Source organism: Carcharodon carcharias, chromosome 14 (genome assembly GCF_017639515.1).
Source record: "Carcharodon carcharias isolate sCarCar2 chromosome 14, sCarCar2.pri, whole genome shotgun sequence".
Classification (NCBI taxonomy): Eukaryota; Metazoa; Chordata; class Chondrichthyes; order Lamniformes; family Lamnidae; genus Carcharodon; species Carcharodon carcharias.
The window spans coordinates 60,972,130-60,997,475 of NC_054480.1; the positions used below are offsets into that span (position 1 = coordinate 60,972,130).

At 48.4% G+C, this 25,346-nt stretch overlaps 1 protein-coding gene across 1 annotated transcript in view; it reads right to left on the bottom strand.

Moving 5' to 3' along the window:
- LOC121287536 (V-set and transmembrane domain-containing protein 2-like protein) overlaps positions 1-25,346 on the bottom strand; it is a 126,807-nt gene that overhangs the window by 95,257 nt on the left and 6,204 nt on the right. The window contains exon 2 of the mRNA XM_041205469.1: positions 10,244-10,413. Within this exon, the coding sequence (XP_041061403.1) occupies positions 10,244-10,413 (170 nt within the window). The remainder of the gene's footprint in view (positions 1-10,243; positions 10,414-25,346) is intronic.

The following is a 25,346-nucleotide window of genomic DNA, read 5'->3' on the forward strand; positions in this document are numbered from 1 at the left end:
GCGCGGGTGTGCGTGTGTGAGAGAGAGAGCGCGGGGGTGCGTGTGAGAGAGAGAGCGGGCGGGGTGCGTGTGAGAGAGAGAGAGCAGGGGGGTGCGTGTGTGAGAGAGAGAGAGCGCGGGTGTGCGTGTGTGAGAGAGAGAGCGCGGGGGTGCGTGTGAGAGAGAGAGAGCGCGGGGGTGCATGTGAGAGAGAGAGAGCGCGGGGGTGTGTGTGAGAGAGGGAGAGCGGGGGGTTGCGTGTGAGAGAGAGAGAGCGGGGTGTGTGTGTGAGAGAGAGAGAGAGTGCGGGGGGTGTGTGTGTGAGAGAGAGAGCGGGGGGGTGTATGAGAGAGAAAGAGTGGGGGTGTGTGTGTGTGAGAGAGAGAGAGAGCAGGGGGGTGCGTGTGAGAGAGAGAGAGCGGGGGGTTGCGTGTGAGAGAGAGAGAGCGGTGTGGGTGTGTGAGAGAGAGAGAGCATGGGGGGATGAGAGAGAGAGCGGGGGGTGTGAGAGAGAAAGAGCGGGGGGGGTGAGAAAGAAAGAGCGGGGGGGGGGTGTGAGAGAGAGAGAGCGCGGGGGGGGTGAGAGAGAGAGAGAGCGGGAGTGTGTGTGTGAGAGAGAGAGCGGGGGGGGGTGTGAGAGAGAGAGAGAGAGAGCGCGGGGGGGTTTGAGAGAGAGAGAGAGCGGGAGTGTGTGTGTGTGTGTGAGAGAGAGAGCGGGGGGGGTGAGAGAGAGAGAGCGGGGAGGTGTGAGAGAGAGAGAGAGCGGGGTGGTGTGTGTGAGAGAGAGAGAGAGAGCGGGGGGGTGTGTGTGAGAGAGAGAGAGAGAGAGAGAGAGTGGGGGGGGTGAGAGAGAAAGAGCGGGGTGGTGTGTGTGAGAGAGAAAGAGTGGGGGTGTGTGTGTGTGAGAGAGAGAGAGCGCAGGGGGGGTGTGAGAGAGAGAGAGTGCAGGGGGGGTGTGAGAGAGAGAGAGCGCAGGGGGGGTGTGAGAGAGAGAGAGTGCAGGGGGGGTGTGAGAGAGAGAGAGTGCAGGGGGGGTGTGAGAGAGAGAGAGCGCAGGGGGCGGTGTGAGAGAGAGAGAGCGCAGGGGGTGTGTGAGAGAGAGAGAGCGCGGGGGGGGTGTGAGAGAGAGAGAGCGCAGGGGGGGTGTGAGAGAGAGAGAGCGGGGGTGTGTGTGAGAGAGAGAAAGAGCGGGAGTGTGTGTGTGTGAGAGAGAAAGAGCGGGAGTGTGTGTGTGTGAGAGAGAGAGAGAGAGAGAGAGAGAGAGCGGGGGGGGGGGTGTGAGAGAGAGAGAGAGCGGGGGTGTGTGTGAGAGAGAAAGAGTGGGGGTGTGTGTGTGTGTGAGAGAGAGAGAGAGAGAGAGAGAGCGGGAGTGTGTGTGTGAGAGAGAGAGAGAGAGCGGGGGTGTGTGTGTGAGAGAGAGAGAGCGGGGGGGGTGTGAGAGAGAGAGAGAGCGGCGGGGTGTGTGAGAGAGAAAGAGTGGGGGTGTGTGTGTGTGAGAGAGAGAGAGAGAGAGCGGGGGTGTGTGTGTGAGAGAGAGAGAGAGCGGGGGGGTGCGTGTGAGAGAGAGAGAGCGGGGGGGTGTGTGTGAGAGAGAGAGAGCCGGGGGGGCGGTGTGAGAGAGAGAGAGCGGGGGGGGTGTGTGAGAGAGAGAGCGGGGGGGGTGCATGAGAGGCCAAGGGGGGTGAGAGAGAAAGAGCGGGGGGGGTGTGAGAGAGAGACAGAGCGGGGGGGGTGTGTGAGAGAGAGAGAGAGAGCAGGGGGGTGAGAGAAAGAGAGAGAGTGGGGGGGGTGAGAGAGAAAGAGCGGGGGGGGTGAGAGAGAAAGAGCAGGGGGGGGGTGAGAGAGAAAGAGCGGGGGGGGGTGAGAGAGAAAGAGCGGGGGGGGGGGGTGAGAGAGAAAGAGCAGGGGGGGTGAGAGAGAGAGAGAGCGGGAGTGTGTGTGTGTCTGTGAGAGAGAGAGCGGGGGGGTGTGAGAGAGAGAGAGAGAGAGAGAGAGAGAGAGAGAGAGCGGGGGGGGTGTGAGAGAGAGAGCGGGGGTGGGTGTGTGAGAGAGAGAGAGCGGGGTGATGTGTGTGAGAGAGAGAGCGCAGGGGGGGGTGTGAGAGAGAGAGAGCGCAGGGGGGTGTGTGAGAGAGAGAGAGCGCAGGGGGGGTGTGAGATAGAGAGAGCGCAGGGGGGATGTGAGAGAGAGAGAGCAGGGGTGTGTGTGAGAGAGAGAAAGAGCGGGAGTGTGTGTGTGTGAGAGAGAGAGAGAGAGAGAGAGAGAGAGCGGGGGGGTGTGAGAGAGAGAGAGCGGGGGGGTGTGTGAGAGAGAAAGAGTGGGGGTGTGTGTGTGTGAGAGAGAGAGAGAGAGAGAGAGTGGGGGTGTGTGTGTGAGAGAGAGAGAGAGCGGGGGGGTGTGTGTGAGAGAGAGAGAGAGAGAGAGAGAGTGGGGGGGGGTGAGAGAGAGAAAGAGCGGGGTGGTGTGTGTGAGAGAGAAAGAGTGGGGGTGTGTGTGTGTGAGAGAGAGAGAGCGCAGGGGGGGTGTGAGAGAGAGAGAGCGCAGGGGGGGTGTGAGAGAGAGAGAGCGCAGGGGGGGTGTGAGAGAGAGAGAGCGCAGGGGGGGTGTGAGAGAGAGAGAGCGCAGGGGGGGTGTGAGAGAGAGAGAGCGCAGGGGGGGTGTGAGAGAGAGAGAGTGCAGGGGGGGTGTGAGAGAGAGAGAGTGCAGGGGGGGTGTGAGAGAGAGAGAGCGCAGGGGGCGGTGTGAGAGAGAGAGAGTGCAGGGGGTGTGTGAGAGAGAGAGAGCGCGGGGGGGGTGTGAGAGAGAGAGAGCGCAGGGGGTTGTGAGAGAGAGAGAGCGGGGGTGTGTGTGAGAGAGAGAAAGAGCGGGAGTGTGTGTGTGTGAGAGAGAAAGAGTGGGAGTGTGTGTGTGTGAGAGAGAGAGAGAGAGAGAGAGAGAGCGGGGGGCGTGTGAGAGAGAGAGAGAGCGGGGGGGTGTGTGAGAGAGAAAGAGTGGGGGTGTGTGTGTGTGAGAGAGAGAGAGAGAGAGAGAGCGGGGGTGTGTGTGTGAGAGAGAGAGAGAGCGGGGGGGTGCGTGTGAGAGAGAGAGAGCGGGGGGGGTGTGAGAGAGAGAGAGAGCGGGGGGGTGTGTGAGAGAGAAAGAGTGGGGGTGTGTGTGTGTGAGAGAGAGAGAGAGAGAGAGAGCGGGGGTGTGTGTGTGAGAGAGAGAGAGAGCGGGGGGGTGCGTGTGAGAGAGAGAGAGCGGGGGGGTGTGTGTGAGAGAGAGAGCCGGGGGGGGGGTGTGAGAGAGAGAGAGCGGGGGGGGGTGTGTGAGAGAGAGAGCGGGGGGGGTGCGTGAGAGGGCAAGGGGGGTGAGAGAGAAAGAGCGGGGGGGGTGTGAGAGAGAGACAGAGCAGGGGGGGTGTGTGAGAGAGAGAGAGAGAGCAGGGGGGTGAGAGAAAGAGAGAGAGTGGGGGGGGTGAGAGAGAAAGAGCGGGGGGGGTGAGAGAGAAAGAGCGGGGGGGGGGGGTGAGAGAGAAAGAGCGGGGGGGGTGAGAGAGAAAGAGCGGGGGGGGGTGAGAGAGAAAGAGCGGGGGGGGGTGAGAGAGAAAGAGCGGGGGGGTGAGAGAGAAAGAGCGGGGGGGTGAGAGAGAAAGAGCTGGGGGGGTGAGAGAGAAAGAGCAGGGGGGGTGAGAGAGAAAGAGCGGGGGGGGTGAGAGAGAAAGAGCAGGGGGGGTGAGAGAGAAAGAGCAGGGGGGGTGAGAGAGAGAGAGAGCGGGAGTGTGTGTGTGTCTGTGAGAGAGAGAGCGGGGGGGGTGTGACAGAGAGAGAGAGAGAGAGAGAGAGCGGGGGGGTGTGAGAGAGAGAGCGGGGGTGGGTGTGTGAGAGAGAGAGAGCGGGGTGGTGTGTGTGAGAGAGAGAGCGCAGGGGGGGGTGTGAGAGAGAGAGAGCGCAGGGGGGGGTGTGAGAGAGAGAGAGCGCAGGGGGGGGTGTGAGAGAGAGAGAGCGCAGGGGGGGGTGTGAGAGAGAGAGAGCAGGGGTGTGTGTGAGAGAGAGAAAGAGCGGGAGTGTGTGTGTGTGAGAGAGAGAGAGAGAGAGAGAGAGCGGGGGGGTGTGAGAGAGAGAGAGCAGGGGTGTGTGTGAGAGAGAAAGAGTGGGGGTGTGTGTGTGTGAGAGAGAGAGAGAGAGAGAGAGTGGGGGTGTGTGTGTGAGAGAGAGAGAGAGCGGGGGGGTGCGTGTGAGAGAGAGAGAGAGCCGGGGGGGGTGTGAGAGAGAGAGAGCGGGGGGGGGTGGTGTGAGAGAGAGAGCGGGGGGGGTGCGTGAGAGGGCGAGGGGGGTGAGAGAGAAAGAGCGGGGGGGGGGTGTGAGAGAGAGACAGAGCGGGGGGGGGGTGTGAGAGAGAGAGAGCAGGGGGGTGAGAGAAAGAGAGAGAGTGGGGGGGGTGAGAGAGAAAGAGCGGGGGGGGGGTGAGAGAGAAAGAGCAGGGGGGGGGTGAGAGAGAAAGAGCGGGGGGGGTGAGAGAGAAGGAGCGGGGGGGGTGAGAGAGAAAGAGCGGGGGGGGTGAGAGAGAAAGAGCGGGGGTGTGAGAGAGAAAGAGCGGGGGGGTGAGAGAGAAAGAGCGGGGGGGTGAGAGAGAAAGAGCGGGGGGGGGTGAGAAAGAAAGAGCGGGGGGGTGAGAGAGAAAGAGCAGGGGGGGTGAGAGAGAAAGAGCGGGGGGGGTGAGAGAGAAAGAGCAGGGGGGGGAAAAGAGAAAGAGCGGGGGGGTTGTGAGAGAGAGAGCGGGGGTGTGTGTGTGAGAGAGAGCGGGGGGGGTGTGAGAGAGAGAGAGAGAGACAGAGAGAGAGAGAGCGGGGGGGTGTGAGAGAGAGAGCGGGGGTGGGTGTGTGAGAGAGAGAGAGCGGGGTGGTGTGTGTGAGAGAGAGCGGGGGGGTGTGTGTGAGAGAGAGAGCAGAGGGGTGTGTGTGTGTGAGAGAGAGAGAGAGAGAGTGGGGGGGTGTGAGAGAGAGAAAGAGTGGGGGGGTGTGTGTGAGAGAGAAAGAGTGGGGGTGTGTGTGTGTGAGAGAGAGAGCGGGGGGGTGTGTGTGAGAGAGAGAGAGAGCGGAGGGGTTTGTGTGAGAGAGAGAGAGAGCGCGGGGGGGTGAGAGAGAGAGAGAGAGCGGGGGGGGTGTGAGAGAGAGAGAGAGAGAGAGCAGGGGTGTGTGTGAGAGAGAGAAAGAGCGGGAGTGTTTGTGAGAGAGAGAGAGAGAGAGAGCGGGGGGGGTGTGAGAGAGAGAGAGAGAGCAGGGGTGTGTGTGAGAGAGAGAAAGAGCGGGAGTGTATGTGAGAGAGAGAGAGAGAGCGGGGGGTTGTGTGTGAGAGAGAGAGAGAGAGAGCGGGGGGGTGAGAGAGAGAGCGGGGGGGTGGTGAGAGAGAGAGAGGGAGTGCGGGGGTGTGTGTGTGAGAGAGAGAGAGAGCGGGGGTGTGTGTGAGAGAGAGAGAGAGCGGGAGTGTGTGTGTGTGGGAGAGAGAGAGCGGGGGGGTGTGTGTGAGAGAGAGAGAGAGCGGGGGGGGTGTGTGTGAGAGAGAGAGAGAGCGGGGGGTGTGTGTGAGAGAGAGAGAGAGCGGGGGGGGTGTGTGAGAGAGAGAGAGAGCAGGGGGTGTGTGTGAGAGAGAGAGAGAGAGCGGGGGGTGTGTGTGAGAGAGAGAGAGCGGGGGGGTGTGTGAGAGAGAGAGAGAGAGCGCGGGGGTGTGTGTGAGAGAGAGAGAGCGGGGGATGTGTATGAGAGAGAGAGAGTGCGGGGGGCGTGTGAGAGAGAGAGCGGGGTGGTGTGTGAGAGAGAAAGAGCGGGGGGGGTGAGAGAGAAAGAGTGGGGGGGGGGTGTGTGTGAGAGAGAGAGCGGGTGGGGGAGCAGGTGGGCGGGTGAGTGTTCGATGAGTGAGTTAGTGAGTGAATGGGTGAGTGAGTGGGTGAGTTGATGAATGAATGAGTGGGTGGGTGAGTGAATGGGGAGTAGATGAGTGAGTTAGTGAGTGGGTGTGTGTGAGTGACTGGGTGGGTGAGTGGTTGGGTGGGTGCGTGGTTGGGCGAGTGGGTGAGGAGTAGGTGAGTGGGTGGATGAGTGGGTGGGGAGAAGATGAGTGAGTTAGTGAGTGGGTGTGTTGGTGGCTGAGGGGTAGTGAGTGGGTGGGTGAGTAGTTGAGTGAGTGAGTGGGGCTTAGATGCGTGAGTTAGTGAGTGAATGGGTGAGTGAGTGGCTGAGTTGATGAATGAGTGGGCAGTGAGTGGGTGTGTGGGTGGGTGGGTATGGTTGGGTGAGTGAGTGGGTGAGTGGGTGGGCGGGTGAGTGTGTGGGTGAGTGGTTGGATGAGTGGGTGGGGAGTAGATGAGTGAGTTAGTGAGTGAATGGGTGACTGAGTGGGTGAGTTGTTGGCTGTGTGGTTGGGTGAGTGGGTGGGTGAGTGGTTGGCGAAGTTTGGGGAGTAGATGGATGAGTTAGTGAATGGATGAGTGAATGGGTGAGTTGATGGGTGGTAAGGGTGAGTAATGAGTGGATGGGTGGTTAAGTGAATGAGTGAGTAGGTGAGTGGATGTGTGAATGAGTGATTGGGCGGGTATGGATTAGTCAAGGGGGTGGACAGTTGGATCGGGGATGGTCGGGTAGTCATGTCTGGGTGGTGCGATTGGGTGTCGATTGGGGTAGTGGAAATGGTTGCACAGTTAATCACTGAGTTACACCGAAGATTAAACCTTGTTAACAATTCTAGAGCAACTATCTGGGTAAGCAGCACGTATCTAGCTCAAGATTCCGACACTGAGCTCAGTGTTAGAGACATTCTTGTCGTGTCCCGGCAACGCAAATCAGCCCATCAGAAATGTAAACTTCCTGGACAATTACAACACCTGCTCCTGCACCAGGACTTCCTATGGATCCTAAAATCCGACAGTGGTGGGCGCCGCAACATTCACTGCTCTTGGCATCGGAAGATCTGGCCCAATGACATTTTGTTTATTCACTGTTTGCACTTTAGCTGCACGAACTACTTAGGGAACAAATCTTAACATCAGTTTTGAAAAAAGTTACTAAGAATTACAAAGGACATTTTAACATTATGTTGCTCTTCTGCCTATTTTAATTTACGAGAATGTTGCTATTTTGAATGTCATTTAGTGATTAATTCATCATGAAAACTGCTATGTTATTGTCACCAAATCCAACAAAATGATTCAACCAAAGTGTAGAAAATATTTCACAGGTGGTCAACCTCATAAGTCAAAAGTCTGTGATGAGAAAAAGCCATTTGGCATGTCAATCCTACTCCTTTCAACTCCTTTCACAGTCCATGTATCTCATTCAAAAACTCCCCCGCCCACTGACTCAATCCTGTCTTCCTAAGCGACACGTGAATCAAACAGAGTTATTAATATCTCCATAACCCTCAACAGTTTTTCGTGACAGGTTTTGAACCAATTCCTTTGTAAATGTGCCTAATTAACTCGGGATTCACCAGCCTCTCTCTAGCTTTCTCTCTCTCTGAGAGATAAATGATTCCATTTATCTGTTATTGTTTGAGGAAAAAAATACTTCAAATTACTAAAAGATGCTTGAGGGCTTGTGAATTTTGTAATTGTGTAGGTAACTTCACTGCCCAATAATCCCAGAAGCAATATAGTTGTGAAGTAGCTGACCAGACTCGGTAGACATTGAGTACCTTTCATGTTCCACTTGAAAATGCTGATTTACTCTAACTCTACTCTGTATTTTAATTTTGTTCTGCTTTCAAAATGTTAATGTCATTTCAAAATGGTTACTTGGACAGGAGGTGAAAGCTGCATGCTGTAATTCGGTTGCACCACTGGCCTGTGGATAGGGTGATCGATCGTTGGTTTGCCCTGGTAGCCTTAGGGGAGTGTAGTTGGCATGAGGCAGAAAGTTTCCATTCACATGGAGCCACTGCATGTTATGCGGGGCAACTGCATCAATGACAACAAGTAACTTGTTTTTATACAGCATGATAAATAAAGGTTACATTTTTACAGAACACAGAATTGTTACTTACAATGTAATTTCACTCTATGGATTCATAAATGTAAAAACGTGTCCTGTTGCCAAGGAGGGACAAAGTGTGACCCCTCTCCCTCGATTTGAGTTCTCACAATAGATCGGCCAAGACAACAGATCACACTGTGAATGGAGTCAGTGGAAATGTGGTGGAGTTACAAACCTTGTAATCCAGTCAGTTCCAGACTTCTTGCAGACTGAGTCCAGGTCTCTTAGTTCAGTCACTCCTTCACATACGTCTGATTGACTTAATTAATGTCAGAAAACATGCAATATAACACAGCTGGCTTCTCAAAACTGCTCATTCAAACACTACTTGAACGGACTGTCGCTTAATTTAACCTGTGAAGGAGATGATTACCTTAAGTAATTCTTCCAAGAAGACAAAGAACTTGAGTTCTATTCTAATCTTGAAGCTGTGGTTGACAATATCAATTTAATATTCTTGAAACTCTCTTGTTGCAGTGCATATTCCTTTGGTCCCAAAAGGACTGAAGGTGCAGTGTCCTTGGAATCATAGAGTTATATAGAACAGAAGGATACCATCTGATCCATTGTGCCCCTGCCAGCTCTTTGAAAGAATTATATAATTGGTCCCACTTCCCTGCTCCTTCCCTGTAAAATTTTCTATTTATGTCTATATATTCCCATCATCAGGATATTTCATCATCTTGAAAGTTCTATTGTGACAATATGGCATTGGTAGATTACCCCTCGTCTTCCAGCAGCAGGTGGTCATTCATAGATTGAGAATCCTGACTTGGCTGTTTGTTAGTGGGAAATTACTTAAATTCTTAGCTTGGCCACTGGGTGGCAATAAAGTGCCTTGCATTGGTATGGTCCTCCTCACCAACTGTGGAGGCACATTCAGCATGGCTGTGAATTACCCTTTGTGACACAGAGGGGTAAAATCCAGAACAAAACAAAGTTTAATAATTATTATTGTCTAGGCTTTTTTTTCTTTATTCTTTCACAGGATGTGGGTGTCACTGGCAAGGCCGGCATTTGTTGCTCACCCCTAATTGCCCTTGAACTGAGTGGCTTGCGAGGCTATTTCAGAGGGCAGTTAAGGGTCAACCACATTGCTGTGGGTCTGGAGTCACGTGTAGGCTGGACCAGGTAAATTCTGGCAGATTATGTTATTTGAAATGCAAATTTAGTTTACACATTTAAAAAAACTGTGATAAATATTCCAAATTATTTTACAATGGCAAGACAAAATGTTAAGGTTATTAAGTTATTGCTGCATACTGATGCCTGGGCTTTCTCAATCACCAGGAATGGTTGGTGTCAATGATCAAATGCTGGGAATTATTACTGGAGTCTCTGCAGAGTAATTTTGCTGTACCTGCACTGGCTTCTGGTCTAGCAATGCTACAATTTGAAAATTCTCCACCTTGTTTTCAAAGCCCTCTATGGTCTTGCCCCTCCCTATTTCTGTAACCTCCTCAAGCTCCACAAGCCTCCAAAATCATTGCACTCCTACAACTCTGCCTCTGCCACCTCCATCATTCCCACCATTGGCAACAATACCTTCAGCAGTCTATGCCCCATGATCTGGAATTCCTCCCCTAATCTTCTCTGCTTTCCCAGAAGGAAAAAAAGAGTAAAATCTGGGAAGTGAGAATACTGGTCCGAACTGGTCTCGTATATCATAAAATTGAACTCCAGTAAAACTGCAAATAAGATATCACCACCGTCAATACCCCTTTGTCCTTTTGTCTGACGTCTTTGGCAGTCTCTTCTTGGCCTCCACCTATCACTGGCCCTCTATCCAGATCTACCTGTCCAACCCCCCTCTACCAGTTTATATTTCATCTCATTTCTATATATTTTTTAGTTCTGATGAAGGGTCATATGGACACAAAACGTCAACTGTATCCCTCTCCACAGATGCTGTCAGACCTGCTGAGTTTTCCAGGTATTTTTGTTTTTGTTCTGGATTTCCAGCATCCGCAGTATTTTGCTTTTATCTTAGTGGGAAATAAGAGTGGTCTGAATTGTTTTATTTTCTGGGTTTCCACCTCTCTTTTCTCCTTTGAAACCCTCCTTAAAAACTAACTTTCAATAAGCCGTGGGTCACCTGTCCTAGCATCCTGTTACGTGACTCAGTCAGTGTATGTCTGATTATGCTTCCATTAAATGCCTTGGGGAATTTTGCTACATTGAAACTGCTACAATAATGGAAATTGACATTATTGTTTATACTTAAAGAACTAAAGTTGGATACAAGTGTCTGGTGAGTACCTGGTGGGAGTTCCATGCCTGTTTGTCAGTCCAGTCCTTGGAATTTCGGATATACCACCACTGAATCTCCAGTGAATAGGATGGCGAACCACTCCCCCGGAAAGCACAGGCCATTTCCACATCCTGCCCAGCTCTGGCTGTGACATCATGAGGGACCTCAGTAAATAGAGCTGTAAGGAAGAAATCAAAGTGCAGTGAGCTGGCTCTCTTCAGTTCTCTTCTTTTTCACTATAGGCTACAGCCTAGAAATTACTGCCTAGAGGAATGCTTAAGGTATTCATATCACACTCCTTAATCCACTATTTCAGTAAGTGGTTAAACATCTTCAAAATACAGCACACAGAAGAAGGCCATCACAATGCTGCCTGTTCACAATATTGGCCGCACTAAATTCTAGGCTAACAGTTTACCCTAGATCATGGGCGGAATCTTTTAGTCCCAACAGCAATGGGAAGCTTGGCAGGTAGGGGAACTTAATTTGGCATGGTCGGGATGAACTGTCGGAATTCTGCTCTTGGGACTTTAAAGGTGGGTCGAGCTTCTGAAGAACAACGTCAGGAAGCCCATTTTCACATATTAGCATATCATGCATGCCCATTAAAAGACCATTTCACTGGAATTAAGTTCCCCCTCCAAATTAAGTTCCCTGTCAACGAGAAATTAGAACGTTCACTTTTACGATTGAATGGCATGCACCTGGCGAGGTAGACTTCTTCTATGATTAATGGTGAGTTGCTGTTGCATTGTCCTTTTTGGGGAGCATCTGTAAATGGCAGACTATGCTTGAGACTGGGCAGTGGCAGTGCAGGTTGTGTGGAGGATGACTAAGAAAGGGAGGAAGGTTCAGCGGGGAAGGATGGAGTAATGGCCAGGTAAAGGTGGAAGGGCTAGTGCCCTCCGTGCCTTTAAATATGGTGCCTGGATCTTGAACTACATGAGGGAACAGTGGGGATGGTGACCTCCTGCCTGTTTCCCTCATGAGAATTGGCGAGTTCCTCGTAGATGAATATTTAATGAGCTGAACAGCAGGTGGTCAGCCATCTTGCTGCACACGCCCCCTACAACCCCCCCACCCCCCCCCCCCCCCCCCCCCCCCCCCCCACCCCCAACCCCCTCCCCACCCCCCCTATGCACAAAATAGGCCAATAGTGAATTGGCAGCTGGCTTTATACTACATCAGAAATCCAGGCAGAGTGCCAAATGTGCTGCCCATTTGCAATCTGCCCCCAATATTTCCGTTTGAACCTTACTATAAACTTCCTGTTTGCAAAGTGGATCTTTTGAAGTGGTTTTGCTGGTCTGAAAAAGTCAGATCCAAACACACCCCTCAGAAATACCATTGCTGCAAGGCCCCTAATGAAATCAGTCTGGGCACCCTCAACACAGTTTTTTAAGGTAAGGCTCCAGAGCACAACACAGCTGTTCTAATCTGACTGACTCTTTCAGGGACCACATTAGCATGCATAACTAGAGTGGGTAATAGAAATACCTTATCTGTGGAGTAGGGAGTGCTGTTCTAAGGAGACAGTGTAAGGAGCTTTACTTTGCATCTAGCTATGCTCTACCTGGCCTGACAATACATGATGCTGACTACTGGATAGCTGAAATGAAATATTGTCCCTGACTGGAAACTGACTCCAATTTTACTGCTTCCTCCACATTGACACACAATCAAAATAATCTCACCTTGAAGTGAAGGTGGCAATATAACTGGAGCTTTAAATCACACCCTTATAATGATCAGAATTTCCATTATACTCATAACCATTCAAGCTAGAAAATAAAGATCATTTATTTTGTTGAGGTCTGGCCATAATCAGCATACACCATGATATCACAAGGTACACGCAAAACACTGTGGAGGTCATGAGCCTCAGTAAACTGATACATAATTGGTAAGAGGAGGCTGTTGTGGAATATACACACCAAGATGACCAGTTGGGCTGAATAGCCTGATTCTGCACTGTAGCTTGGCATAATAAACTCCAAGCATTTAGTTAAACTGACATTTGTAACTTAAGTTGTGATTTACAATTTAAAAACAATTTTTGCAAAGAATAACACAGGATACACGCTGCTTCCTACACTTCAGAAAATGCAAACAGAAACATCAGCATCAAATGCAGTTTGAGACTGTAATTACACACAGTCTAGGTGCAGTATAGTCCTGAATTATTTATCATTTTTCACTGTCAATTTCATGTTTCCTTTCATTGTTATTGGACAAGATGTGGCTGATTTGACAAAGCTGACAGCAGATTGGAGAGAAAGAAGATTAAAAATCAAATTTCCCAACTTATCTATAGACCTTTTTGCCCACCATTTTTGATTATTTGGATATTTCATTGGTTAGATTACTCCATTCAAATTTATTGATGTTTGTCAGGAAGTCCACCCTGCCCTTTTTGGGAAGACACTTGAACCTGATTCAAGCTTTTACTTATAGTCAATTCCTCAGACTAAATATACTGGTTTCCACGTATTAGCAGGACACTGCACAAAATATAGCATGAAAATTTCATACTTTGGGATGTAATTGAAGATTTACTGAAGAATATAATTTGAGCTTTTTTTGTGTTTTGGTCAATGTAACAAATGCAAGGAAGAGCTTGCATTTATATAGCACCTTTCAGAACCTCAGGGCCTCCATGGTGCTTTTAGCCACTGAATTACTTTTGAAGTGTACTCCCTATTGTAGCGTGGCAACCAATCTTTGCACAGCCAGCTGCAATGGACAGCAAAAATCATAACCTGATCATGTGCTTTTGGCGGTGTTGGCTGAGGGAAAAATATTGGCCAGGACACACGGGAGAGCTCCCTTGCAGTTCCTCGAAAAGGACCATGGGGATTTTCCACCTGAGAGGAAGATGGTGTCTTCGTTTAACATCCAGTTGAGAAGACAGGACCTCTGGCAGTGTACCATCCCCTCGTTGTTGCGTGGACTATGTGCTCAAATAAAGAGCTTGATTTATTTTGTTAGCGGGATTGGCTAAAATTCAATGCATTGGGTTACTCCAACTCAGTTAACACAAACACTCATTTTTTGGGAAGACACATCAAATGTAGTTGCTGTTGGACCATCTCAAATTTAGTGGTCTTGATGTGGGTTGGAATTCAATGGGCTGGCGTCAGCTTGAACTGCATCAACTCCAATCGGCTACCATTTTCCACATTCTAGCCTGGACTGGAGTGGGATCCTGGTTTGAGGTCTGAAATTTATTATATGTTTACAAATTTGGTGAAAACCTTAAGAATTAATGGCTAGTTTATAGATGTAGGAAGAAATGACTCTTATTTAAGCAGAAAACACCATTTGGTGTTTTATGTACAACACAGACGTATCTGGATGGAATGTCTAACCTAAAACTGGATGAGTGGCCAACTCTATGGCCAACAGTTAGACAGTTAGACAGTCGCTTCAATAATAGCAGCATCCTCTTCCACCTGAAGCATACTGCCTCAGTATGCTTGGTGCACCCAACAACAAATTTAAAGTGATAATTTGCTGCCCTCTCCTACCAACCCAATAAAAGATTGATTGGCAAAGTGCCACTCGCCCAGACAGTGACATTTTGTGCAAAAGCATTTGCACATGAATCTATGAAGAAACATGTCAAAAAAAATTCCATTAGCATAGGGGGAAAAAGAAAGATTCTGAAAAGGCCTTTTAACAGCATATGCTTGATTTAAAAGAAACAGTGCTGTAGAGGACCTACAAACCCATTAAAGCCAAGATTCCTTTGAAATCCCAGTGTTGATTATCTGAAATCCAGTGAATTTAACAGCTTATATTGAGCTTCCATTATGAGAGCCCACTTTCACATTATATAAGAATGCTTTCAGTAACATCAATAATTATTCTTCAAGTGCAGCTGATTTTTCATGAGTGTTGAATACACCAGCCTATAGATGCACTTAATGAGAAATCACGTCCAATGTTATCCACATTTCATAAGTACCATTATTTGTGGTGTAACTCCAGCTGCTGTCGACATACTTTAAAAGAAGAATCTATTCCTTCCCCTCTTCCTAATTACGGTATATTTAAATCCTAGAAAAGTACATTTTAAATTTTATGTCATTCAAATAATGAGGCATTCTAATAAAATATAAAACACAACATTCAATTATGTTGCCTGACTCATGGCTTCTTGGTAAATGCGCTGTATATATAAATTGCTCTAATTTTAAGCAATGCTTTTGATATTTTCTCAGGCACTGTGGTCATTCCCTAAGTGCTCTGAATGTCTTACTTTTAGGAGTATGATGCCCAATATCTAATTTTACAGTAGTGTGAGCTGTAGGGAGAGGGAAATGTTCCACTTGTGATCTGAACTAGATATTCTGCCTTAAATTTCTTTCAATGATGGATTGAGAGCACTTGAGCCCAGATATTCACAAACCCAAATCTCTGATTTATCCTCTCTATGGTATTCTCAATATGATCCTCGTAGTCCCTGGCTCCATTAGACATGTTGCGGAGGATTGCTGTCAGCTGTAGGAGGGCAAAGGTAGTATCCATTCCTTCCCAGTCAGAAAACATACATCTTAGAAAAGTCTAATATTGAAAGAATGGGGTAATCTCACAGGATAACTGTCCACTAAAAATGTAAATGTAATCTATGACAGTCAGTCAGGTCAGTCATGTGAGCTCTGCTCCTAGTATCACTGTAGCCCAGTACTACCTCTCAGGCTGGGCGAGCTGTTAGTGATGAAACTGTCACCATGTTGGAAAGAAAATGGTGAACCACCACTGAAACAGCCAAGAAAACGGCTCAGGGTGACATCAGCACAAATAAATACCAACATCGTGGATGGGAACTCCTGTCAAAGGACAGATGCTGTAACACTCACAAGGAAGGGAGTGAGGCCTTCATGGTCACCACTCAGTGAAATCCTTATATATACAAGCTTGTCAGGATCAAAAGAATAGGAATGTGGAATATACAAACAATGAGCAGGAAAGGAAAGTGAGTGAACCTAAAGTAAGTGGAAAAGGAGTAATTAAACATCCAAGGGCTACTTGAAGTATGGTGGACAGGAGAAGGTGACCTCATGAGTGAAGTGGGAATGATATACTCATAGGAGAAGAAAAGGAATGGGGAGTAGCTAAGAAGGTCGCTAACTGTGTGAGTGAAGAGAATGCAAGTGAGATAGGCTGATGATAGTGAAACTAGAGGGGCAACCAGTGGACATTATCATCATTCAAGTATAAATACCCAAAAGTGAATATCCAGATGAGGAGGTTGATGCAATGTATGACAGAATTGAAGAGCTAATCAAACAGGAGAGCGGAAAGAGGTGTGTGATTGTTAAGGGAGAGGGAAGAGATGATAAAGACCAAATAGAATTGAGTGAAGCCAAAATCTGGTAGACATTTAGAGAAGAACCAGATTCATGATAACAAATACATGGGGCACAATCGTCCGTGCCCGCTGATGTCGGGCGTGTTTGGTGGCGTGAACGGACAATATGCTGATAGGCCAAAAATCAGTTTCATGACAGCGTGAAACCAATTTGCAATTGTCCACTCCACCCACTGATGGCAGGTGCATTTCCTGCCATTGGATGTCAGGAACTTCATTGTAATATATCTGCATATCATTATAAGCCAGGCCTGCCGGAATCATTCCCCGCCACCCCACTGGTGGATCGTCTATCACAACAGCACATAAAAGTTGTGCTTTTGGCAGGCTGCACTTTGAGAGGAACTCGGAGGTGACTACAAAGTAACGTTGTGAAGTGCTGGCCAGGGCCGCGTGTTGGACTTAAAGGTTAAGGCGTGTTGGTGCGGGGAGGAGGGGGCAAGGCTGGGTGGGGGGTGTGGTCAAAGGCTGCCCTGCAGTGAAGTGCAATGGATGGGGGGGTCAAGGGCTGCCCTGCAGTGAAGTGCAATGGATGGGGGGTCAAGGGCTGCCCTGCAGTTGTAGATAGCGCAGAAGCACATACGGAGTGGAAGGGCTGGTGGGCAAGGGAAGCGGCAACGCATTAGGGACACCTTGTACAAAGTGACTATTCCTCTGCAGCTGAGACAGATCAGGCACAGCCACATTGATATGATTGGAGTTGGGCCTCTGGATTCTTTGTCCACTCAAGCATCGCAGAGGCATGAAAGTGCTGCCAAGTGTTCCAGCACTTTTCATCCCTCGGGCACAGGCTGCAATCTAATGGGTATTTTGTTGGACTGCAGAACAGTTGGATGACTGGGTACATTGTACAATCTCCTTGCTAAAGCTAACTACGGAGCAGTCACTGGTGGAGGCACTCACAGCCCCTTGCAATGTCATCATCCTGGTTTGGACCAGTCTTTCCCGTGGTTCAAGCTAACAGTGCAGCCATGCAGCATGGGTTAGGAGAATGCCTGCACCTGAGCTGAGAGCCCAGCATGCAGTCAAATGGACAAAGCTGCCGCCAATCAATTGGGTGGAGTGGGGCAAAGGTGGGTGAAGTTTCAGGCAGCCAGGCAGGGCACTAATCTCTGGCCATCCGAGTATTGGCCAGCACTCTCCCGGATGCGTTAAGGGGATTTCAGACTTAACCAAGAGAAGTTCTAAGTACACCCATGCTAACCCACCTGTCTCTGTCTTTCATCCTGCGAGAGGGGTACATCAGGAACATGGAGCCTGGTGATCTAGCTGTATGCCTCGTTGCTTACAGAAAGCAAAGATAACTGAGAGACCAACAAAGGCACCTTGCTGCGCAGAGGGAGAAGCAGCACTCTCTGGAAGGGGCGGTTGGGGCTCCCACACACGCCATCGAGGAGCCACAGTGAGCCGCTGGTGGTCAGCACCTAGCTAGACCAGGGTCTAAAGATGCCTCCGTTCATTCCTGCAGATGACCAAGAACCAGTGTCGCTAAAGAATGTGTCTAAGGAACTGGTCAGTCACATCTGCCACCTGCTGCAGGATTTGATGCCACAGGGACATGGAGAGCATCCACTGCCAGTGGCCATGAAAGTGACTGCGGGGCTCAATTTTTATGCCAGTGGCTCCTTTCAGGGCTCCACCGGTGACCTCTGAGGGATATTACAAACATCCTCCCACAAATGCATCCATGAAGTCACAGATGCCATCTTTGCGCGGGCATGCAACTTCACACATTTCGCCTGGGACCAGGAAAGCCAGGATGCAAGAGCGATTGGATTTGCCCAGATCTCGGGTTTCCCATAGGTGCAGGGAGCCATCAACTGCACTCATGTGGCGCTCAGATCTCCATCGCAACAACAGGTCAACTATGTCAACCGCAAGGGATCCCATTCGCTGAACGTGTAGCTGGTGTGCGGCCACCACAAACACATCCTGCAGGTTTGCGCACGGTTTCCAGAGAGTGTCCACGACTCCTACATTCTCAGTTGGTCACAGATTCCAGCAGTCTTCCAGGGTCCACAGAGGCTGCAGGGGTTGCTCCTCAGGGACAAGGGCTACCCGCGGAGGATGTGGCTGATGACACCCATGCGGCGGACTCAGACTGCAGCAAAAGCGAGGGTATAATGAGGCTCATGTTGCAGCTCACAACTTGATGGAGCAGACATCGGGATGCTAAAAATGATGTTCCTGGACGGGTCTGCTGGAGCCCTGCAATACAGTCCACAGAGGGTGTCACTCATCATCATCATCTGCTGCGCCCTTTACAACCTGATGCTGCAACGGGGAGACGAGCTGCCTGAGGAGGGAGTGAAGGAACTGGAGGTGTCCTCTGATGAGGACGCTGCCGACTGGCATGAAGGTGAGGAGGTACTCAAAAGAGATGACGACGGGGTTGAGGCCATCGCACTGCCTAGATGAGGTAGGCGCACTCAGTAGGACCTCATAGTTGCTAGATTTGTGGAGGATGACGACCACATGCAGTGAGAGTACACCATAGCTCCTCACATTGCAACTATGAATGTTTGACTCCAGTCTGGCTTATGGTAAAGCACATACCATCTGCAATAATGCTCCCGTCATGGAGACGCAGTGGAGGCCCTAATAGTCACTCAATTGCAGGAGAATGATGATGACATGCAGTGAGGACATTCCATAGATCTTCACATAGCCTCTGAGAATGTCTGACTCCTGCCTGGCCGAGGGCAGCTTGCTTTTATTTTTATTCATTCATGGGATGTGGGTTTCGCTGGCTGGGCTAGCATTTATTGCCCATCCCTAGTTGCCCTTGAGAAGGTGGTGGTGAGCTGTCTTCTTGAACCACTGTAGCCCATGTGGTGTAGGTACACCCACAGTGCTGTTAGAAAGGGAGTTCCAGGATTTTGACCCAGCGACAGTGAAGGAACTGCAACATATTTCCAAGTCAGGATGTTAAGTGACTTGGAGGGGAACTTCCAGGTGGTGGTGTTCCCTTCTATCTGCTGTCCTTGTCCTTCTATATGGTAGTGGTCGTGGGTTTGGAAGGTGCTGTCTAAGGAGCCTTGGTGAATTCCTGCAGTGCAGCTTGTAGGTGGTACACAGTGCTGCTACTGTTCGTCAGTGGTGAGGGGAGTGAATGGTTTGTGGATGTGGTGCCAATTAAGCAGATGCTTTTTCCTGGACGGTGTCCAGCTTCTTCAGTGTTGTAGGAACTGCACTCTTCCAGGCAAGTGGGGAGTGTTCCTTCACATTCCTGACTTGTGCCTTGTAGATGGTGGACAGGCTTTGAGGAGTCAAGGGGTGAGTTACTTGTCGCACGAATCCTAGCCTCTGACCAGCTCTTGTAGCCACAGTATTTATATTGCTAGTCTAGTTCAGTTTCTGGTCAATGGTAACCCCCAGGATGTTGATAGTGGGGGAATTCCGTGATGTTAATGCCATTGAACATCAAGGGGCTATGGTTGGATTCTCTCTTGTTGGAGATGGTCATTGCCTGGCACTTGTGTGGTGAGAATGTTACTTGCCACTTGTCAGCTCAAGCCTGGATATTTGGACGTGGACTGCTTCAGTATCTGAGGAGTTGCAAATGGTGCTGAACATCATGCAATCATCAGCGAACAAAGCTCCTACTCACTATGCATGCCCAAGGGCCCCTGGCTGACTCCTTGAGGTAAGGGGTAGCTTGAGTGAGATCGAGCTGCTCTGCAGCTCTCTCAAGTACACACTTTTGGAGGCCAGCAATGGTGTCAGCAATGGGTTTGTGAGTGTGTGAGATGAGAATGATGAGAAGAGTGACTTACCCTGGTGGAATAGATCATCCTTCCTCTTGCGGCACTGGGTGGGTGCCCCCTTTTTGAAGGGTGTTGGTACTAACCGCCGCTGCCACTGCCTCCCAAGCCGGATTAGTGAGGTTGCTGTCCATCCTATGGCCAGAGCAGGAGTAGAGGACATCACAGCGAGCCTCCATTGTGCCCAAAAGGTGCTTGAGGGACACTCATTGAACCTTGGGGGCTGCAGTCTTATTGTCTTTCAGGGCCATGCCTTCTTTGCAGCAGTTGTGGGCTGGAAGCCCTGATCGGTATGTGCATGGCTGCACTTTAAATAAGCTGCCTGGCATGCTGAAACAGTGAGGTGATGGCGTGGCTGGCGAATAAGCACCCACCCGCCATCAAAACGGTGCGTTTCCCAGGAATGCATAATTAATGCGGCAGGTTTGGGACGATATGGTGTGAAAAGCTGCAATTGCGGCCGATGGGTAAACCGTCAATTTACCAGCCCCTACCCTACTTAGTGCAAATCTGTGATGATTCGCCCATGGTTTGGGCATCATAAGGAAAGACAATATACATAGAAAATTTGTGAAGATACAGGAAGATTTCAACTGGACTATATAATGGTGAGACAAAGATACAAGAATGACGCAGACTTAGATCGTAATCTTGTGAAAATGGAGGAGATCCAAGGTAGAATGCGCAGGAAACGGTGGAACCTAGACAGCTGAAAGAATTAAATGAAGAATTTGTTAATGAAGTAAAGGAAGCATGAGCTAGAAAAGATAACACCAGCATGAACGAACAATGGAAATAGATGAAAGAATCTATTAAGGAAGAAGAGTCAAATAGGATGGGGTTTTTAAGAGGAACTAGGATCAAGGAGCCATAGATGATGATTGCAATGTTGCAAGAGATGGAAGAACAGAGAAAATGGAAAAATATCAATACTAAAGGAGGCAAGCTGAAATACAGACATTTGAATAATAATTTAAGAAGATAAACCGAAAAGGTACAAAGGTTAAAAGAGCAGTATGATATACTCAAAGAATTGAATTATATAGGAGGGGTCAACCTAATGTCTGATCGAATTGAAGATTGCAAAAGCAAAGGAGGCCAGTGGTGCTCAGCATAAAAGGACTGAAAACAACAGCAATAGAGAGTAAGGAGGGTGTTTTATTAACAAACCCTGATGAAATAAGGAAAAAGATGGAAGGAACATATTGCAGAACTATCTGCAAAAGATAAAAAACCTGCAATGATTGAGCTAAAAGAAGAGAGTGATGTTGGCATTGATTTCACTGGACCAGACACCTTAGAAAGTGAGATAAGAACAGCAATAAATGAGATAAAAACTGGAAAAGCTGCTGGAATAGATGAAATACCTAAAGAGTTGATGAAAAACATGGGAAACAATGCAAGACCAATATTTACTAAGCAATGCAAATATATTTATTTAGCAGGAGAATGGCCAAAAGACTTCATGCAGACAATAATGATCACCCTAAGAAAGAAGTCAAAAAATGCCAATGTTCTGAATTTTGTACAATTAGTCTAATTGTCCATGCATTGAAGGTTGTGTTGCAATTGTAACAAGGAGAGTGGATGGGGAGGCACAGAACTACATCGGAGATGACCACTTTGGATTCCAGGCAGGAAGACGGATGAGAGAATTACAACATTGATTAGTGAACAAAATAGAGTTTGGACAAGAAGTATATTTGTGTTTCGTAGACTTTAAAAAAGCATTTGATCAGGCTGACTAGATTAAGCTCTTGACAGTGCTGAAAGACACTGGAATAGACTGGAGAGATAGAAGACTCATAGGAAATCTGTTCATGGGATAAACAGCAACAATGAGAGTGTCTAACGGGGAGTTGGAACCAATTGCAATTGGAAGAGGAGTTTGACAAGAGTATTGTTTATCACTAGTCCTCTTTAATATCTATACAGAAGCAATGATTAAAGAATTGTTTGAAGACACAATCTTTTGTTAACATTGATGTTATCATTCGTGCCCCCCTCAATGAGATTTGCAGATGACACAGCACTTGTGGCAAGTACAGTTGAGGAATCACAAGAACCAGTAGATAGACCAGTAACAACAGGCATGAACTTTGGATTGAAAGTGAACATTGGCAAAACGAAAGTGATGCAAATCTCAAAATCAGTAAAAAATATTCATACAATCATAGAAGGAAAAGAACAAGAACTGGTGCAAGAATTCAATTATTTAGGAAGCATAATATCTACAAATGCAAGGTGTAACAATGAAATAAGATCAACGATAGCAAGGAAAAGGCTGTATTTAGTAAGAAACTGTTGCTAACTGGAAAGCTCAATAAACACTCAAGAAGCGACTGGTAAAGAGCTTGATCTGAAGTGCTGTTTAGTATGGGCGTGAGACTTGGAACTTACAGAAAGAGAAGCTCAACCTGTGAAACAGCTTTGAAATGTGGGTTTGGAGGTGAATGGAAAGGATTAGCCAGACAGAAAAAGTAACAAATGATGAAGTGCTCAGGAGACTGAACAAATAAAAACACTTGCTGAACATAATTAGGGAAAGGCAAAGAGACTGGGCAGCGCACATCTTAAGAGTGAAAAGACTAGTAAGAGACAATATGGAGGGAAGATTTCAAGGAAAAGGAAGAGGAAGGAAGAGAATAACAATACTGGATGGCTTGAAAATTGAAGGAGGTTATTGGAAAATGAAAAGACTGGCACATGACAGGGAGACATGGAGAAGACTATGAGTCAAGGACCTGCCTTCGGGCAGAGTGCACATCATGATGAATGTATGACAGTGTACTGAATCCAACAACTAACAAAAATAATGTTTTGCAGAATGAATGCTAGCCAATAGTTTATCATAGACCAGGAATTGACTTTTCAGTTCCCTCTCAAGCTCTGAAAGCTTCATTCAGCTCTCAGACAGGTGTAGAGTTTTTGTGATCAAGGATGCCACCTTTAAAATGTCATGATAAACCCCTTCAAGTTTCAATCAATGACAATGAATACAATAATTAAATGTTTATCAAATTTTATTTCTGTCTTTCTTATTGTGCTAACTTCCAAACCCATGACTTGACACAATGCTTGTCTCCCCCCATCAAATTTCATTATATTGTATTGTGTCCTAAAACTGCAACTATAGTTAAATTACACCCTCTTCAACTGCCGTGACTCTTTAATATATCGCAACCATTTGCTGTCTAAGTTATTACCAGCACTCAACTGGGCAGTCAAAAGATGAGGCAGAGAAGTAATTTAATGGAGATGATTTAATTAAAAATGAAAGATATGAACGGCGCCATTCCTAGGCGATGTCACAGTTCAGCATCATCACTTGACCGTCATCATGATTCACACAATCCCAAGTTATAATCACATTACGGTCCGAATGACATCATCAGACCCTGATACCTGAATATTTATGACACTCTCACTTGTTTCACCCTGTCTTTTGGATGATACAACTTCCCTTAGAGCTTAAAAATGGTGTTAATGGTGGGTATGTGCAGACCTGTGGGGAAAATAGCACCAGACACCATAATGATGTGGGCATTAGCACAGGTGCAGTGAACATCTAGCTGAAATATGCAGACTAGTCAGATAATGCTGTTAACTTATGCAATGCTGATTTGGTGTCAGTGATGCCATTTTGGAGTTCAAAGCTCCAGCTAAAGCTGCCTCTTAACCTTGCACAACTCAACACACACTCAGCAGTAGGAAGGAGTCCACCCCCAATCACCCAATCCTCCTATTCCAATATTATTTCCAGGGATATTCAACTAATTACTGGCTAAATACCGTTTGATATATTCTGGCTGCTGCTATTATTCTTCAAGTATTTGGTGCTTTCTATTGTGACTACAAGTTGCAAAGGTCTACATGGAGCAGTGTGGGAGGTGCTGATGGACTTTTTGCTGACGTCAAGGCTTCTGCACATACCAACTGCACTTGGACATGGGTGCTCTAGTAAGGCATCTCCCTTGGAATGCAGCATGACCTGGAGAATAAGCAGGGGCCACACGGAGAAGTTTCTGGAAATGGGCGAAAGGGGAGATAGGCTCTCAGCAGGAGGCTATATCCATCTGTCTAGGAAGCTATTCTCCTACCTGAACCTCCATGAGGAAGTGTGTGAGACCATCACACTTTAGCAAGAATATCCTTACTGAAATCTGACAACTGCTGCAGTCATTCTAACCTCAGAACAGGGCAAGGACCTATATGGCCAGCTGCTCTAACGTCACTGTAGCAATTAAACATTAATGCCAGTTCATTCCAGAGTGGGCAGGAGATAATGCAATATCTCAGTTTGCTCAATGTTGCATGAGGGAGGTTACTGAGACTATCTGTTCAGTGAGAGCTAATTATATTTTATTCTCTCTTGCCAGAGATAAGCAGACAGAGAGCACACAATCTTGCAAGGATTGCAGGATTCCCCATGGAGCAAAATGCCATTGGCCGCAGGCACATTTTATGGGTGGCAATGTCAACTCTGAGCTGTACTGTAATGGAAAGGGATTCCACTCCCTCAACATCCAGCTGGTGTGTGACCATAGGCAATGTATCATGCATCTTGCCAGTACACTGGCAGGAGTCACAATGTCTTCATTCTGTAGCAGTCCCACTCTGCCAGCTGCATTTCAGCCACCAAGGGAAACCAAAGGGTGGCTACCGGATATCAATGGCTATCAGCTGACAACATGGCTGATTATCCTGGTGGGCAACCCATGCACACATGGGCAGTATGCATACATTGAAAGCCGTGTTGTTACCAAAATGTTATAGGTAGATCATTGGGGTGCTTAAAACAATGCTTTTGCTGACTGGACAACTCTGGAGGAGCCCTGCAGTACTCAGCAGGGCGGGCGTCAAGTGTCATGGTATTCTGCTGCATGCTGCACAACATCATCATGGGCAGATAGGTCTTACCAGCAGCTATACCTGAGCAGCTGGGGAAACAGGAGTGGGAGGAGGAGGAGGAAGAGAAAGCAGAGGGGGTGACGCATCCTAGGCAGCCCTGATCAGCCCGGGCTCTCTGCGAAGAATTCATATGACTGCAATACCTGTAACCACAACCCTAATTCCCCATTCACCTAGTCAGACACCTCATCTTCCCTCTGTCGTTAACCGTTACAGTATCCACTTGGCCACAATGCAAAAATGACACCACCACAAAATAAACACTTGAAACCAAATTTATATATCAAACCATGCCACATTACATACACAAGTCAACTAATTACCCATGTGCATTTTCTTAATGTATGTCTTCTGTTTGCCTTTGCCTGTCCTAGTGCTCCTGCACAGTGTTCCCAGTGGCTGCAGCATAGCTGGTGGAAGCTTCCAAATTTCAGTGGATGAGATTGTAGATGGTCTTGGAGGACAACCTCAACCAGCTCTGGACCTCGAGAGCTTGGCTGTGGACTGGATTGCTTCAGCATGGGTAACAGCAATCTAGGCTGGCTGACAGGAAACAGCAAGGCCACTGGCAGAGTGGCAGAACAAATGTCGGTTTCCTGAGAGAGGACAGCAGGTAGGTGTTCCATGGAACCATTACCACTCACACTTTGGGATGCCTCAGCAATCCTAGTAATCTTTGAAGGACGGATTGCTGTGGTACCCTGCTGCCCATTTGCACACTATAATCTACAGCCATGAAGGCAGCAAGCTGACCTTGCATGATAGCGAGCCAATGCAGCACTCATTCATTGGGTGGCTGCTGCTTGTGTTGCAATGAAAGTTGCAACATCAATCAACAATTGCTGATTCTTAGTCGAGCCCACAATTGTGCAAACCAAGTTGACCATCATTTGCGTGCAGGAAAGTGTAGGTTACAAGCTCTGCATAAAACTCTTCGTAAAGTTAGTGCTGACCTCCTCCATGTTCCTTGGCATTGACCGCCGGCTTTCTAATAGGCTTCGCAATGGACCAAATTTTGTTGTTCATACCCATCAACCTTCTTCTGTAGGTTTGTTCCTCCGC